General features: G+C 40.1%; 1 protein-coding gene across 2 annotated transcripts in view; it reads right to left on the reverse strand.

The window, feature by feature from the left end:
- Window positions 1–17,172, reverse strand: part of ADCY8 (adenylate cyclase 8) — a 136,773-nt gene that overhangs the window by 50,210 nt on the left and 69,391 nt on the right. For both annotated transcript variants that reach the window (XM_042465718.1, XM_042465717.1), the window contains exons 4-5: window positions 16,927–17,038; window positions 2,769–2,896 (exon numbers count right to left, since the gene is read on the reverse strand). In XM_042465718.1, the coding sequence (XP_042321652.1) occupies window positions 2,769–2,896; window positions 16,927–17,038 (240 nt within the window). The remainder of the gene's footprint in view (window positions 1–2,768; window positions 2,897–16,926; window positions 17,039–17,172) is intronic.

A 17,172-nucleotide genomic window follows, 5' to 3' on the forward strand; every position in this document is an offset into this window, starting at 1 on the left:
ATCATCTATCTAAACATCTAATCATGCCACCTATCTCCTGGAGTGGGATCCAAGATGGCTCACAGATTAAATTGTCAAAAACTTTCCAATACAATTTTAAAAACAATTAAAATAATTTAATTTGTCATCTGCAAGTAGGATTGCATCTAGAAAAACTTCCTTTTAGACAAGAAATTACTTAGGCTGTGATCGTGGACAAATTTACCTAAGAATAAGTTAAAGTGAACACAGTGGGAATTATGTCCAAGTAAATATCTGCAGCATTGTGTTATAGGTCTGTGTAAGCAGTGGGGAAAGTATTTTTTCTTTCCTTTCTTCTTTTTTTCTTTTTGCAAAGCTTCTCAAGGGAATTGAATCTGGCATCATCCTTTTTGAGCATCCAGTGGTAGTATTTTTGGAGCTTTTCATTTTTAAAACAGGATTTCAGAAATGTTTGCAATCTGTTTTAAATAAAGCTTTGACTAGATTTTATTGCACATTGCCTGGGGGCCATGGTAAATAAAAAATGGTTACATTAACAACAGCAGCAAACAAGTAAAATAAATAAAAATAAAAAAGTCACCTAATAGAATTTGATGTGACTCAAATTAAAATGATCATATGCAGGATTTATGTCTAGAATTTAAAGTTCTATGGAATTTGGAGACTATTTGAGGTTTGTGTCCCATGCTAGATTGAACTGAAAGCTGTAAGTGTAGATAAGATTGCAATGACAGAGACTTTAAAACATGGCAGTATTCTATTTTATTTTAAATTGAGGAGAATTTGCTAGCCCTGAACAATTAATTCCTATTGGAAAAAATAAAAGTGTTAATAATGTTGTTCTGAACGGTGGATTATCATAAGAATGCATAATTGCATTGCATGGACCAGTGGCATACATATTACTGCTATTAAAGAAAAGAATATAAAATTATAAAGAAAAAAGACGGACAGAGATCTTTGAACAGAAAAAAATTACAAGGTCCATTGAGTCTTTTCAGCTTTCCCTCATAAAAATCATTGTGCAATCCTTTATTGCAATACTGGTGAATGATTTAATTCAGGTGTTTTCTCATCTTGCCCTCTATTTCAAGGGATTAATGTCTTAAAAAGTAAACTTTTCCAGAATACTAATAGTTGGATATTAAAAGATTTTTGTCAATATTGGAGTATAAATGATAATGAAAGGAGAGTACAGCTGAGGTGGCTGAGGATGGGTGCTGAGGCTTATAAAGTGAGAACATGAAAACTCTTTTGCATAAATGGGGTCCATTTATGGATTATATAAAATGTTAAAGGGGGGGGGTTGCAGAGATTTTAGAGTTTGAGCTATAGGTAGTAAGGATGTAGTAAGAAATAGTATAGGCAGAAATTTTAAAAACAAAAAAGTTTAGGATAATTTAGATTTCCTGAGTTTGTATTTTTTTTTGGGGGGGGGTCAGTAATGTATTTGATGAGAAATAATAAAAAGAGTCCTTTTTAAGGTGTGGGGGAGAGGGAAGAGATTGAAGGGGAATGTTAAGATACATGTTGTTAATGTTGTGATGGTGTTTTATATGTATTTTTATGGTTTACATTTTAGTTCACATGGTATTTATATGGCAACCCTCTCCTAGCAATTCCTCAATGAAGTTTCTTCAGAGGAAGTTTGTCATTACCTTCTCTAAGGCCAATGTCACATGGAGTCCTACTTCAACACCAAAACCACCACACCATGCTGACTCACTGCTTCCAAAAATAATGGTGTAACCTTGACTTCTGTTGCCCCATATGGTGGCAAAAGTGGAGGCTATTTTATTGTTTGAGGGGTGTCAACTGAAGGTGCTTTACCTCGCCAGCAGCAAGGGTTATTTTTCAGATATTTTGGATTTCGTTTTATTTTGTTTCTGGAGGAATCAACAATAGGGAATATCCCAACTGCCATTTTCCTTTTCCTTTTTTGTTCCACACAATGCCCCAGATGCAGAAATTCCAGGATGGCCCTTGTGATCTCTTCCAACTATGATTCTATGAGAGGGGAGTGGTCTCTCTTTTCCCACAATGCTGCCACATATCTGGGTATTCTTTGAAAAAGGAAATAGTAGTCAAGCTTCATATCATCATTGCCTATGGAAGAGAACAGCCCTAAATGGCATACACTTCACTAACATAAATCCTTTAATATAAAATTCTTTTTGATCCCAGTGTCAATAAGCTGACCAGTAAACTGAGCAGTAAAATAGGTCCACCCTAAAAGCAAGTAGGAGACTCTGCATAAAATGGAGGAAGGATGAAAGGAATTATAATCATCTGAAAGCTTCCATTATAGTAATGAATGTGGGTACATCTATACAGCAGAAATAAGTCAGCTTGACACCACTTTAGCTGCCATGGCTCCATCCTACAGAATTCTGGGCTAGGAAGTTTTGTGAGGAATCGGGACTCTTTGGCAGAGATGGATAAAGACCTTGTGAATCTACAAATCCCAGCATTCGATAGGATGGAGCTATGGTACTTAAAGTGGTGTCAAAGTGACTTATTTTTACAGCTTAGATGGTACCCCTATTAGATTAAATAGATTCCAAAACCTATGGATTATTGAGAGCACACTTTCTTTCTTATGTTTCAAACCAGCACCCCTAATTCTCAAGAGCAAGACCTCTCTACCACTAATAAAACCAAAAACTGAGAACACAGTAAAGCAGCAAGGGAGAACCTGAGGATGTTCTGCAGTCTAGCTATAAGGAACTTGGGAATCATAGTGTGATGGCAGCAATAAAAGCAAGAGAAGTAAGAAAATGAATTACCTGATTGTTTTGATCATGCTGAGTCCCATTTCAACACAACAATGAGCATGGTCCTGCCGAGGCTCAGGAAGCCCAGATACACAGTAGTAGCAGTCCCCAAGGATCTTAATTCTAAGGCAGTGATGTTCCTGTATCCGAAATGAAAGGAAAAGAAAGCAAAGGAAAGGAAAGGGTGAGAGAAAGGAAAAGAGAGGGAAGGGGGAAAAGAAAAGAAAACAGTGTGAGCTACAGTATGAGAAAGAGCATGAAGTGATTGGAAGAAACAAAATTGAACCATTTTTTGAAATGTTGATTTTTTGGGGGGTGGGGGGTGGAATCCACTCAAAATGTTCCAGGAAAACTAATGAGAAGATATAATAAATGGAGATTAGTTCATATGTGGGAAATGCAAAGATGTTATAATTCATCCTTCCCCCAAGTTATTGTTTGGCACCAATTCTTAGTTCCAGTTGTGAGGGGCAAGCACTTTCCCCCTTAATGGGCCATGAACGGGTATCATATTTGTACTCACCGGCTACAACTGTTTCTTTGTTTCCTGGAAACTCTTCAGGGACTACTAGCCAATGGCTGATGGACTGTCACCAGTCCTCAGAACCCCATTTTGGGTAGCACTGCTTTCAAAGTAATTTTAGCTACATCTGCACTACAGAATTAATGCAGTTTGACACAGCTTTAACTGCCAAGACTCAGTGCTATGGAATTCTGGGATGTGTCACTTTGTAAAATATTTAGCTTTCTTTGTCAGTGCACTTTGGTGCCACAGCAAACTACAAATCCCAGGGTCCTATAGGATGGAGCCGTGACAATTAAAGTGGTGCCAAACTGTTAATTCTGCACTGTGGTAACATCCTTTGTTACTGGGAACTGTCACTTTGGTTTGTGCTTCCCTCTTGCTTTGAAATTTATATAATTTCTTGACACTTCTGCACAATTTATCTAACTTTTCCCCATTGACTAAAGCATGCCTTTGTGTATTTTATTCAATTATTCACAGTAATGCCATCTAAATTTTAAAATAAGTGCATTGCTTTTTGTGCATTTTGTCACAAAGGTGTGTGCGCGTGCGTTAAAATGAGGAGCTTGTTTTCTTGCAGCTAATTTTGACAGGTGTGAGAAACTACTTTTGTAGTGATTATCAAGTCAACTGAAATTTTTCTCCATTCTAGCTTTTCAACAAGCTAAGGAGGTGGAAATAAAAGGTAAGAACTAGAAGGGTAGATTTCCAAGTGATTCTTGGTATGAACAACTAACAGAGTGGAGTGCAGGAGATTAGTGTGTAGGGCAGATGCTTCAAGTGTTGACAGATAGTTTGTTTAGGCTGCATCCACATTGCAGAAACAATCCAGTTTGACACCACTTTAACTATCATGGTTTAGTGCTGTGGAATTCTAGGAACTGTAGTTTTGTAAGCCCTTTAGCCTTCTCTGTCATAGAACTACAATTCCCGGAATTCCATAGTAGTGAGCCATGGCAGTTAAAGTAGTGGCAAAGTGGGCTATTTTTGCAGTGCGAATGCAGCCTTAGAAGTAAGGAAGATACACTTTATTTTTAAAGAAGCAAGCACCTCATTGCCAGGCCTTTCCCCACCAGTAGCTCTTGGGAATAACCCAAAAACTGAAAGAAAGCCACAATGGCTTGAATCTTGATGGATCATTAAATACTGCACGTCAAACCATCTGTTTAAGACAGTTGCCAAAAAGTAGAGAGCAATGGAAAAGGTTGCCAAGAGAGAAACACATTCCTCTTAATACTTTACAAAAAGGACTGCAAAACACTTGGATTATATGAAGATGACTTCAGATTACACACACACACACACACACACACACACACACACACACTGTATATATATTTGCTGTTAATTGCTGTCATGTCAACTTTGATTTATGGTGACCCCATGAATGAGAGACCTCCAAATCACCCTGCTCAGGGCTTGCAAACTCAAACTGTAGCTTCTTTGAGTTCTATTCACCTATAATGTGGTCTTTGTCTTTTCTGGCTGCTTTCTACCTTATAAAGCATTGTTGTCTTTTCTGATGATTCATGTTTTCTCATGATATGTATAAAGTACAATAATTGCAGCTTAGTAATCTTGGCTTCTAAGGAGAGTTCAGGCTTGATTTGTTCCTGAACCTGCTTATTTTGTCTTTTTTTTGCAGGCTGTAGAACTCCCCTCCCCCCATCATCACATTTAAAATGAGTTGATTCTCTTCCTATTAGCTTTCATCACTGTCCAGCGTTCACACAATCATACACAATGGAATATCCTGATTTTAGTATTGAATGATATTCAAATAAATATCTGCCTTTAGATATTGTTTCTTGCTTTACTGTTAAAGAAGGCAAAGATATCAGTTTGCTTAAGCAATTAGAAAATCTGGTATAGGTTGAATTTGGGACCAGAAGTGTTTCAGAGTTGGGATTTTTTGGGTTTTGGGATACACAACTAGTGTAGTACATACTTACAATGTATTTGAGAGGTTGGAGAGAGATGCAAGGCTGAAGAGAGATGCAAGCATCTGTGAAATGGTAGGAAACATGGATTCGTACTGAACACTATACTTGGATTCCTACCATTTCATAGATCCTCAGACCCCTCTTGCTAGTCTCTCAGATCCTTAGTCTCTTTCCAGCCTTCTGTCTTTTCCCCACTGGCTGTCTTCTTTTGCCTTCATAGTGGTGGCAGTGGTTATGCTTCTATTTGTCATCTCTCTCTAGACACACATCTCATTTTTTCACTACTTATGTTGTGTATGCGATGTGAGGCTGGAGAACGATTGGGGATTTGAGAGACTAACAAGAGGAATACCACAGCTGCTGCCTCAAAGGTGGAAGTGGATGGCTGGTGGCAAAAAGTTTTGGGTTTTGGAAATTTCAGATTTAACATTTCTGGATTAGAGGTACTCATCTGATACTTGTGAAATGCCACAAGCACTGACCCCCCTTTGCTCTTGGCTGCACCAGAAGGAGAAGATAACATATACTTAGACTCATCATATTGTTCTGGTAACATTTGCCACTTCTGACCAGGGATGCGGAACTTCCAGCTCACAGGGCTTCCTCATCCCATGGTAAGTGAGAAATGTACAGTATCTTAGGCATCTGCTTGGCCACTGTAGGAACAGAATGGTGGAAGAGACAGAACTCTGATCTAACAGTACAGTATTCTTCTTATGTTTTAAAGTTATGCTTAAGCTTACTTAAAAATAAAATAGAAATCGGCCATGGTAGCTGAAAGAAAGCATGGGGGATGGGGAACTGGCAAGAAAGAGAACCAAAGAAATGAGCTACTCAAATATCTTTCCACTGAATGCCAACAAACATAGATTTCATTAAGATTTTTTTTTTCCTCTTCCCGGGGCAGGAAAATGATGGATTGCATATCCTGAGACCTGTGCCATGTTATCAATTCCACCCACTCTTCAAGCAAGACCGATATGCCAAGTGCCTAGCAGAAGCTTGAAGCATGCTATTCATCTCAGTTTGGAAACTAGACTTTATGAACAGATGGAGAAAAAGATGCAGAATCCCAAAAGGAATGAAGGATGGGTGGGGACTAGCTTATTAATGTTCTCCAGATTTGTATGGCCTTGCATTCTATAGCTGAACTTGCATTCTATAGTTCTTTTCAAGGAAGATATGCGAGTCCTAAATTCAGGATTCAGGAATTTGGACATCCCAGCTTTACTTTTTTAACAGCAGCTTGACATGTATTAGTAAAAAAAAGTAGTTACTTATCATTAATCCCTTTCCCTGAAGGTATGAACAAGATTATCACAGTGGTTGTATAACAAGAAATATATTCCTTTTGCAGTGCAATAGCAAATTTTAAATTGCTTTAATAATTGCATGGGTTTGGAATCACTAAATGGTGGGGGAGGAATATCACTTCAATCCACTTCTGATTTTTAAAAGTTAAGTTTTCAAGCTGGTTTCTAGCTTGAAGGACCAAAAGTTCAGGTTGTGCATGTGTGGCCATTGCCTGTTGGAATCTTATAAACCAAGTGCAGAGGATGGGAGATTGAACAAAATGGTCAGTGCCTAATGCTATAACTACAGTTATATTGGTTTAATAACACCATAATTGGTATGAATCCATTCCTAAAGAATCCTTGAATTTTTAGTTTGGTGGGATACTTTGGCTGCTTCCACACTGCAGAATTAATGCAGTTTAACACTACTTTAACTACCAAGGGTCCATCCTATGGAATCATGGGATTTGTAGTTTGTTGGGAGACCAGAGCTCCCTGACAGAGACGGCTAAATATCTCACAAAAATATTCCATAAGTCCCACAATTCCATATCACTGAGACATGAGACGTAACATGGTGTCAAACTACATTAATTCATCAATGCATTCAGACCTCATTTAAAGAAAATCAAACCCAGAATAAAAAAGCTTGAACCTCATGTGTCTCACAATACTTCTATTTCATCATAACATACCCACAAGAGAGACACTACAGGAACTGCAAGTTGCAATTGCCAAATTTTTCAAACTAGCACAGCAGGGATCTGAACAGAAGAATGGGAACAGAAAAACATAGTGGGGTTATGGGGGAAGGGTTGGTTGGTAGGAGAGTACTTTTGGATTGCTTCACTATCACAAAAACATTTATCCATGTGTTCAGAGAACCAAACAGGATTAATTATTCTTTCCCTCACCCGTTCCCCCAGGATTTACAATGAAGCAGAATGAAAACACTCACAAAGCTTCTGTCTTTTCATGGACTGACATTTGCGTAGTTCATTTCTTTGGATCCATATTGTACCAGTGTATTTGGTTCCTTTCCCACTTGGCATGTGTGTTGCTAGGTACTGTGCAAATGTTTCAGGCAGAATATAGAGGAGTACTCTCACAAATACAGGTGATAAAAAGGGATATACTTAAAAACATTAAACCATACAATGTGTGACTGGACACAGGCAACAGTAATTCAGATTTGTAATTTTTGCATTTGTAATGGGCTGCATGACATATTGCTGCACACAATGGTATTTATGATTTCTCATAGTATGTCCAAGGTATGACAGTCTCAGTTTAGTCATCTTGGTTTCTAGGGAAAATACAGGCTTAATTTGCTCCAGTACCAACTTATTTGTCTTTTTTGCAGTCTACAGTATCTGGGATTGGAATGCATATTGAGTGTTTCCAGTTTGTGGGTCATTCATTTGTTTTCCATCTTTGTTGATAGGTTTCAGTTAGAACTAGAATAGTTTCTGTTTCTGTAGACTGAAACAGCTATATTGGTATACCATCTGTTCCTGGTGATTTATTTCTCCCAAGTGCTCTGAGTGCAGCTTCTACTTTACTTTCTAAAAATGGAGGTTTATCCTCATATGATTCTTCCTCAAATGAATCTGTCACCCTTTCATCTCTTTGATATAGTTCTTCCATGTATTGTTTCCATTACCTTTTAATTTCTTCTTGATCATGTAGAGCAGTGGTTCCCAAGCTTTTTATCCTTGTGTCACCCTTTACATCTATATCCAAATGCCATGCACCCCCACTGACACAGTATATGAATAAAATATAATAATAATAATAATAATAATAATAACAACAACAACAACAATAATAATAATTTTTATTTATATGTCCTGCCTCTTCCAGGGATCGAGATGGGATTACAGCATTAAAATAATACAATACAATTGAACCACCAATAAAATACTAATACTGAATTATACATCCCTATTGGTTACTTAAAATCTTAGGCAGAATTTGCCTTAAGCTGGGGGTCCGGAATGGATCCCCTGCGTAAGGCAAGGTTCCACTGTATGTTCATATTTTAACATAAGAAAATAGCTCTCCTTTTACCACATCTTTAGTCAGAAGTTCCAAGTGCTTTCCTTGCCTTTCTCCCCCTGTCCTGGGTGGAAAGGATTTGGGAAGAGGAAGAGGAGGAGTGGGAGGGGGATCAGGGCCTTTAAATCTCACATCCTCCTTGAACAAGTCACATGTCCCACCCCAGGAGTCCCATCCCACAGTTTGTGAACCACTGATTTAGAGCATTCCTCTGCTGGTCCTAGAGCATCCCCATTCTTGGTTTAAATTTCCCTTTGAATTCTTGAATCTTGTCACTTGTTCTTTTTCTTTGTTCATCTTTTGTTTTCTGCATTGATCATTATAGTAGTTTCCCTTATCCCTGTGCACAAGTTGTTGAAAAGTTGCATTGTGGGTTTTGACTGTATTTCTGTTACCTTTTACTTTTGCTTCTTATGGAAAGCATGACAACAAATGCTGGAAATGCGGTAAAAAGAGAGGGACACTATTTCATTTATGGTGGGGGTGTAAAAAGGCAAAGAGATTTTGGAAAACAATCCGTAAAACGATTAACAAAATATTAAATATAGATCTAGAGAACGAACCAGAAATTTTCTTGTTAAATATGCTCAATGATGACTTAGAAAAGAAATATGGTTGTGTGATTTTTTATATGATATGTGTAGCAAGAATGGTATATGCAAAAGCCTGGAAAAGTAAATTGGTCCCAAAAGTGGAAGAATGGGTATTGAAGTTGCAAGAAATAATAGAATTAGATAAACTGTCAAGAAAACTGAGAAATGAAAAATTGACAAATTTTTTGGGAAAATGGAAAAAGGTATTTGAATATATAGAAAATAATTGGGGGAAACAGGCAATTAAAATATTAAAAGATTGGTAAAGAAATAAAATGTAATGGAATAAACAATGATAAGGTGAAAAATTTGATGAACCATAGTTGTAAAAATGCTAAGATAAATGGTATAGTTAAAAAAGGAGAAATACGATTTAATTTCCACATTGGTTAATTCATTATTTTACTTTTTCAGATATGAAAGAAATTTTTCTGTTGCTAGGCGAAACTCATTAGGAAAAGTGGATACCCCTGCTCAGCAAAATGAGATTGAAATTTTAAAAAAGATGATATCTCAACATGAGAAAAGGAAATTAAGAACAGGGGGGACATATTTAAAGACTTAACTAATTCTTAAGAAGTGTGAGAATAATACAGGTCCGACTGTAATAGCAGGAAGATTTTTATGTTTTTATGTATTATTAATACTATATATATTTGTATTGTTTTCAGAAAGCTTATGGATACTGTAGCTAATCTTTTTTTGTTTATTTGTCTTTGTAGTGTTTGTCTTTTTAAACTAATAAAATTTATTTTTTAAAAAAACTTTTGCTTCTTATCTGTCCCTATCTGTTTTAAGAGTTTCATTTGTCATCCACTGAAATTTCTCTTTCTATTTGGCTGCATATAGTTTCTTTTTGCATTTCTTTTTTGTAAAGTTTTCTTGGGTCTTGGTCAGTAGGCTGAATAGTGCAAATCTATTTTTCATACTACCTTTAAAGTGTATAGGGATGCCCTTTAGGTTGTATTTTGGTGTCATGGTTGGTTTGGTGTTGTGCTTTAGCTTGACTTTAATTTTTGATAGTAGTAGTTCATGATCTGTGCCACAATTTTCTCCTGGTCTTGGGAGAATGGAGTTAAGGTAATGTCCATGTGAAACTCATACAGTTGCTTCTTGGGTTGCTTGGAGAATGTGTTTGTGATGAACGAATTGTTGGCTTCACAAAATGCATTCAGTCAGAGTCTTATTTCATTTCGTGATCCTATGCCAAATTTTCCGTTAATTTTTGACTCTTCTGTGTTTCCTATTTTTGCATTCCAATTAAGAAGTTTGTTTGATGTGTGATCAATTTCCTCCTGAACTCCAGCACAGAAATCTTTCAATTTCTTCGTCTTCTGACTCTGTAGCTGGCACTTAAACATGGGTTATAGCTATACAGTGGTACCCCGGGATACGAATTGATCGCGTTACGAAATTTCCGGGGTACAAAAAAGTTAGCTTGGAAAAAACTGTTCCGGGTAACGAAAGATTTTTCGGGTTACGAAATTTTTTTTGGTGTGTTTCGGCGCTTTTTGGCATGAAATTTAAAAGCCGCGGCTTTCCAGCGCTAGCGGTTTCGGGTTGCGAAATCTTTCGGGTTACGAACGGTGCCGCGGAACGAATTAAATTCGTAACCCGGGGTACCACTGTAGTGATGGGTTTTCCCTGAAGTCTTATTGACATGATTTGGTAAAATTTTGTATTATATCTGTTGACTACTTTTGCTACATCTCTCCTCACTATAAATGCCACCCCATTTCTTGTTAGATTTCCATATTTTGAGTAAAATACCGTGCAATTATTTGACTCAAAATAATAATAATAAATTTTTATTTATATACCGCTTTTCCATTGATCAAAGCGGTTTAACAGCATTTATAACATACTGTACAATATAAATATTAAAACATGAATATATTAAAAATCCCCCCATATACAAATAACAAAACCATATCTCATGTCAGCTCAGCAGTGCTGTGAGGAGGGGAGGGAGGGCGTACAGAAGTCAGGAGTCAGGGGTATGCCTGCTCGAAAAAATGTGTTTTCAGCCCCTTCTTAAATTGGTCTAAGGAGGTGGCCGAGCAGAGCTCGCCGGGGAGCGAGTTCCAGAGCTTGGGGGCCGAAATAGAAAAGGCCCTCCTGGTGGTGGTAGCCAATCTAGCCTCCGGAACTCTTAGCATTTGCTTCCCGGCTGATCTGAGTGTGCGGGGCGGATTATATGGAGAGAGGCGGTCATCCAAGTACCCTGGGCCCAAGCCATTTAGGGTTTTATAGGTAATAACCAACACCTTGTATTGCGCCCGGAAGCGAATGGGCAGCCAATGAAGGTCTTTTAAGACTGGTGTTATGTGACTGGTTCTAGATGTATTAGTGACCAGTCTAGCCGCCATATTCTGCACCAATTGCAGCTTCCAGGTATGGTACAAGGGTTGCCCCATGTAGAGCGCATTGCAGAAATCCAAACGAGAGGTTACCAGAGCATGTACTACTGTTTCAAGGTCCCCCCGGCTCAGGCAGGGACGCAGCTGGCGTATCAGCCAAAGCTGATAACAGGTGCTCCTGACCGTCGCATCCACCCGTGAAGTAAGGTGGAGCGACGAATCAAGAAGCACCCCCAGACTGTGTGCAGAGTCCTTCACAGGAAGCGTGATCCCATTCAGAACAGGTGGAAATACCGCCATCCCTGGTCCAGGAGAACCTATCATGAGTACTTCTGTTTTCTCTGGATTCAGGCTGAGTCTGTTTTCCCTCATCCAGCCCATTACCGACTCCAGACAGACAACAAGAGGAGAGATGCCATCCTTGGTCACTGAATCAGTCGGAGACATAGAGAAGACTATTTGGGTGTCATCAGTGTGCTGATAACCCTGCGCCCCATGCCTCCGGATGATCTCTCCCAGCGGTTTCATGTAAATGTTAAAAAGCATGGGGGACAAAATGGCTCCTTCAGGGACTCCAGATGTCAGGGCCCTCTTATCGGAGCACACATCCCCCAGCTGCACCATCTGGAACCTCCCGGAGAGGTAGGATCGGAACCACTGGAGCGCAGTGCCCCCGATTCCCAACTCTGCCAGGCGCTCCAGAAGGATACCATGGTCTATGGTATCAAAAGCCACTGAGATGTCCAAGAGCACCAGCAGGGACACGCTACCCCTGTCCATGCCCAGACGGAGATCATCAACCAGGGCGACCATGGCAGTCTCAACCCCGTAGCCCGCCCGAAAGCCGGTTTGAAATGGGTCCAGATAATCCGTTTCATCCAAGCTGGATTGCAACCGCCCTCTTGATCACCTTACCCAAAAATGGCAATAGCAATACTGGCCGATAATTATTATGCATCAGGGGGTTGAGGGAAGGCTTTGTTAGCAATGGTTTTACAATGGCCAATTTTAAGTTAGCTGGAAATTGCCCATCCCTAAATGATGTATTAATTATACGGTGCAACATAGATGTTACTACCGGTCCCCCCTGAGCCGCTAGCCATGAGGGACAGGGATCGAGGGAGCAAGTTGTCTTCCTAACACTTCTAAGGATCTTGTCCACATCCTCGGTACTTACAGACGCAAAGTGATCCAGTATAACCGAGTCCACAGAAGCTCTGGATGCCTCTACTCCAGGTTCTGCACCAATGCTAGCGTCAAGACCTTCCCTTATCCGAGAGGTTTTATCCGCGAAGAAGTTGTTAAATTGGTCACAGCAGGCCTTAGATGGTTCAAGGATAGGGTTCAGAGCAGGAGGGAGCTGAGTTAGCTCCTTCACCACCCTGAACAGCTCTGCTGGATGCGACTCCGCGGACGCGATACGTGCAGCAAAGAACAAGTTCTTTGCTGCATCTATCGCCTCTCCATAGTCCTCCAAAAGTCGGTCTAGGAGAGCCTTGTCGGATAAGCACTGGTATCTCCGCCAGGCACGCTCTAGCTGTCGCAGCACCCACTTCCTTGCCCGGAGATGTGCCGTATACCAGGGCTTCTTTTTGGAAGCAGGCCTGAGAGGGCGCTTGGGAGCGATACTGTGTATAGCCCTGGAGAGATCAATGTCCCAGGTGTTAGTCAGGGCATCAACAGAATCGCCGTCATTTCCAACCATAAACCCCTCTAGGGCTTCTTGGAACCTTTTGGGTTCCATCAGCCTTCGAGGGTGGACCATTCTAATCAGTCCACCACCCCCGGGAGGGATCTGGGTAGATGCCTTGATTTTTGCCTCCACCAGGAAATGATCCGTCCATGACAGGGCGGAAATATTAGTTATTTCCGCCCACGGAGTTTCCATGTCCGTACAAAAAAACCATATCGAGTGTATTACCCGCAGAATGTGTAGGCCCCGAGACTAGTTGTGACAGGCCCATGGCTGTCATGGTATCCATGAATTCCCGAGCCGCACCAGATGGGATATGGTTGGCTGCGAAGGGGATGTTGAGATCCCCCAGGACCAAGAGCCTGGGAGATTCCAGCACCAGCTCCGAAACCAACTGTGTCAGCTCGTTAAGGGAGTCTGTTAGCGCACGGGGTGGCCGGTAGACCAACAGAATCCCTAGACTGTCCCTGGCCTTCAGGGTCAAGTAAATACACTCAATAAAGGAAGTGTGACGAACATGGTTCCTGGATAGAGACAAGGTGTTCTTATGAACCAAGGCAACACCCCCCCCCCCCCCAGAAGCCACCTAACCTGGTCTGATCCTTCACTGAGTACCCGGCAGGTAGGGCCTGAGCCCACACAGCTTCCCCTTCAGGCCCAAGCCAGGTCTCAGTAATGCAAGCCAGGTCACAGTTGGTATCTTCGAGCAGGTTGTAGATAATGTGGGTCTTGTTCTTGATAGACCTGGCATTGCACAGGAGCAGAGACAGGGTTTGTGGTACAGTTGGAATGACCCTCAGATCTCTTTGGATAGAAGAGGGATAGGAAGGGGAGATAGATATTAAGCATCGATCTCGCCTTCCCCTGTAATGCTGATCCACTCTCCTACCGCCATACCTCCCCCTGCCCCACACTACCTCAATAGGAGCCCCACTCGTACCGAGAGAAGTACCCTCTGCCTCCCCAGCTAAAACACTCCCATTCCTGTACTCTTTAGCTCTCTTGCCCCAAGTATTTCAATGTTTATACATTCCATTTCTTGTTTTACTGTATCTAGCCTCCCCTAATTCATGATTTTCACATTCCATGTTCCTGTAATATGTATTGCACAGCTTCAGACTTTCCTTTTGTTTCTGTGCACATCAAAAGCTGACTTGACTCTAGTTGCATTGTTATTCACAGTGCTACTTGTATTTGCCCTCTGCTGTACTCCATTAGCTCATTGAGTGCCTCTGATCTAGGAGTCTTATTTTAGATTGTCTCATTGTAGGGTTTCCAGAGTAAAAGATCTTCAAAAGGAAGTTTACCATGCCTCCCTCTGTGCCATACTAACAAGCATTAGCTATGGTGCCACCACCATTGTCTCTGAATGATACTCTACCAGTGCCACCTCACACTACTGCTCCTGCCTAATAGCTGTTTTACACACTTAGGAGATTATCACATGAGGGATGGGACATCATTGTCCTATCTCTGTCCTCTTGTCCTTCCTGCCAGATCTCAGAAAAGACTTTCACACTTGACCTGTACTTGACCTGGCTGCAGCCAGCTGAAAAGCCCTTTCAACCATCAGCTGAAAAGCACTTTCAGCCATCATTTGGAGTCTTTTGTATTAACAGCTTAGCCCATTAATACCATGGTGGCTGAAAGCGCTTTTCAGCTGGCTGCAGTGTGAAAGTGATTTGAGCAATCACTTTCACTTAGGTCATGGACCGGATAAGGATGGGGGAACAATCCCGTTCCTATCCCATCCCCCTTGTGATAATCTCCTTAGTCTGGCTTCTCACCAAATGCCTGACTGATATGGGAGACGCTACCAGGAGCGCTGTTACTGTCAAGACTACCCTGTAGCTTCACAGGAGCATGCAATCCCCTCACCACAGAAAGTTAATGCCATAGGTTCTTATACTTTAGTGCCACAGGTAAATATCCTTAGCAGTAGTTTCAAGTGCTACAGAGATTCAACTAAAATGCAACGGCTGGCATGGCTGAAATCTCCAGATACAGAAGAAAGTGGCATGTCTACTTTTGCATAGTGCTGTATTTTTGTTGCTCTGTGTTGTTACAGTAAGACCAGGCAAACATAACTAGCGTATACTGTCAGATTTCACCAGTATTCCCCCTCCCCTTGCCAAAAGCTCTATTTCTGAATCAGATGTATGTCTGGAAGACACGTTTCATCAGGAGGGCACTATAGAACTGTCTCACCTAAAAAATTGTGCTCACTGAGGAAACAAGGAAAAATGTTTTAGGAATTAAAATAGCTATATGCTGTCCTATTATCATGGGAATTCAGGGCAGCATCAGGAAATAAACGATGTTGTCCCTGAGGGCAAACAAAAGGCAAGGCAAAGCTCCTTCTGGCTGCTAGCAGCCTCATCACTATTGTCAGCCCATGAGTTTGGCATCTGTGGTGCTGTGTCAAATACAATCAGAGCCCCATATCCATGGATTCTTTATCCAGAAATTCCACAATCCATGGCTTGAAAATATTTTATAAAAAATCCAGAGAACAAAACTTGATTTTGCTATTTTATATAAGGTACACTATTTTACTATACCATTGTATATAATGGAACCTGAGCATTAACAGATTTTGGTATCCATGGGGGTTCTGGAACCAAACCTCAGCAGATACCAATGGCCCACTATAATATTTATTTATTTATTTATTTATTTATTTATTTATTTATTATTTTATTTTCTTACATCCCACCTTTCTCCCAATATAAGGACTTTAAAAAGAAAGCTGAAGAAATGAGAAGCATGACTTCCTACCTCAAATTCCAATATTATATAATGATAATATTCATAATGATTGCAGGAGGCAGTGCTTGCAAACACAGCCAATCATGAGATCTCATGTAAGGATTATGGTTTTGAAAAGGCATTTATGTAACTACTAACTGCTCCAGGTATGAGACATCTGGATATACATTATCATCAATCTTTAAGGATAATTAGCAGTTGGTGAAAGTATGAAAAATGGGAATGGAGCCAACAGTCTGTTTATAAAGATAATTTTGACCAGTCAAAAAAGGGCACACACTATTAATAACATGAGGTTAAGCTGTACAGCATCTCATATAATTTTGCAAAATGTGTAATGCATCAACTCAAATATAGCCTACCAGCTGTGTATGATGCCCACCAGTGGCCACTAATCTTGAGACTGCAGGCATAAGACTTTTATATACCTATTAGGGCTAAAATCTGGGATGACAGCTCATATGCTGAGCCACTGTGATCTTGCACAATAAATAAACCTTCTTTTCTCACAAAATCACATCTTCTTTTCTCACTGGAAATTAAAACATTAGTGCTCTAGTAAGAACACAGAACCAGGTAAGGAACAAGCAGATAAACAGCCACAAAGACCTTCCATTCCTTTTAAAAATATCTGTATAGATTGCTATGCTTAGGCTTTTACTTCCTCCTTCATTTGTCTGAAATCACTTCTGCCTCTTCTTTCTCCAAGTTAAAGCATCACATGGAGCTTCCAGAATGGGAGCCTGAGCGGACACAGAAGCCAGCTTTAGCAGATTTTGTAAACAATTTCTGTTTATCTAATTATGAATATCAATAGTAGTTACTGTAGTCCTGCTTTATAGCCATGAGCTTGTTGAATCATCCCATTGTACTATAAACACCAAATATTATTAAATATTGAATTAGTGAAAATGAATTAACAACTTGACTCACATGTGCTAAGCGATCAAATCTGGCGAAGAGTTCATTTAGCATTCGGACCAGCTCCTGGGCTGAGAGTGTTGTAGAGAGATTTGTGAATCCTTTTACATCTGCAAAAAGAATGCTGAACACAGAATGGAAAGAGGAAAATTAACATTGATTTAGATAGTCATCAGAGAAAGCAACTGAAATAATAATGTTATACATTATGCCAAAGTCATGGGCAATTTTTTCTTTTTAAGAAGAGCAACTGTGTCT

This window comes from Sceloporus undulatus, chromosome 4, assembly GCF_019175285.1.
Source record: "Sceloporus undulatus isolate JIND9_A2432 ecotype Alabama chromosome 4, SceUnd_v1.1, whole genome shotgun sequence".
NCBI lineage: Eukaryota > Metazoa > Chordata > Lepidosauria > Squamata > Phrynosomatidae > Sceloporus > Sceloporus undulatus.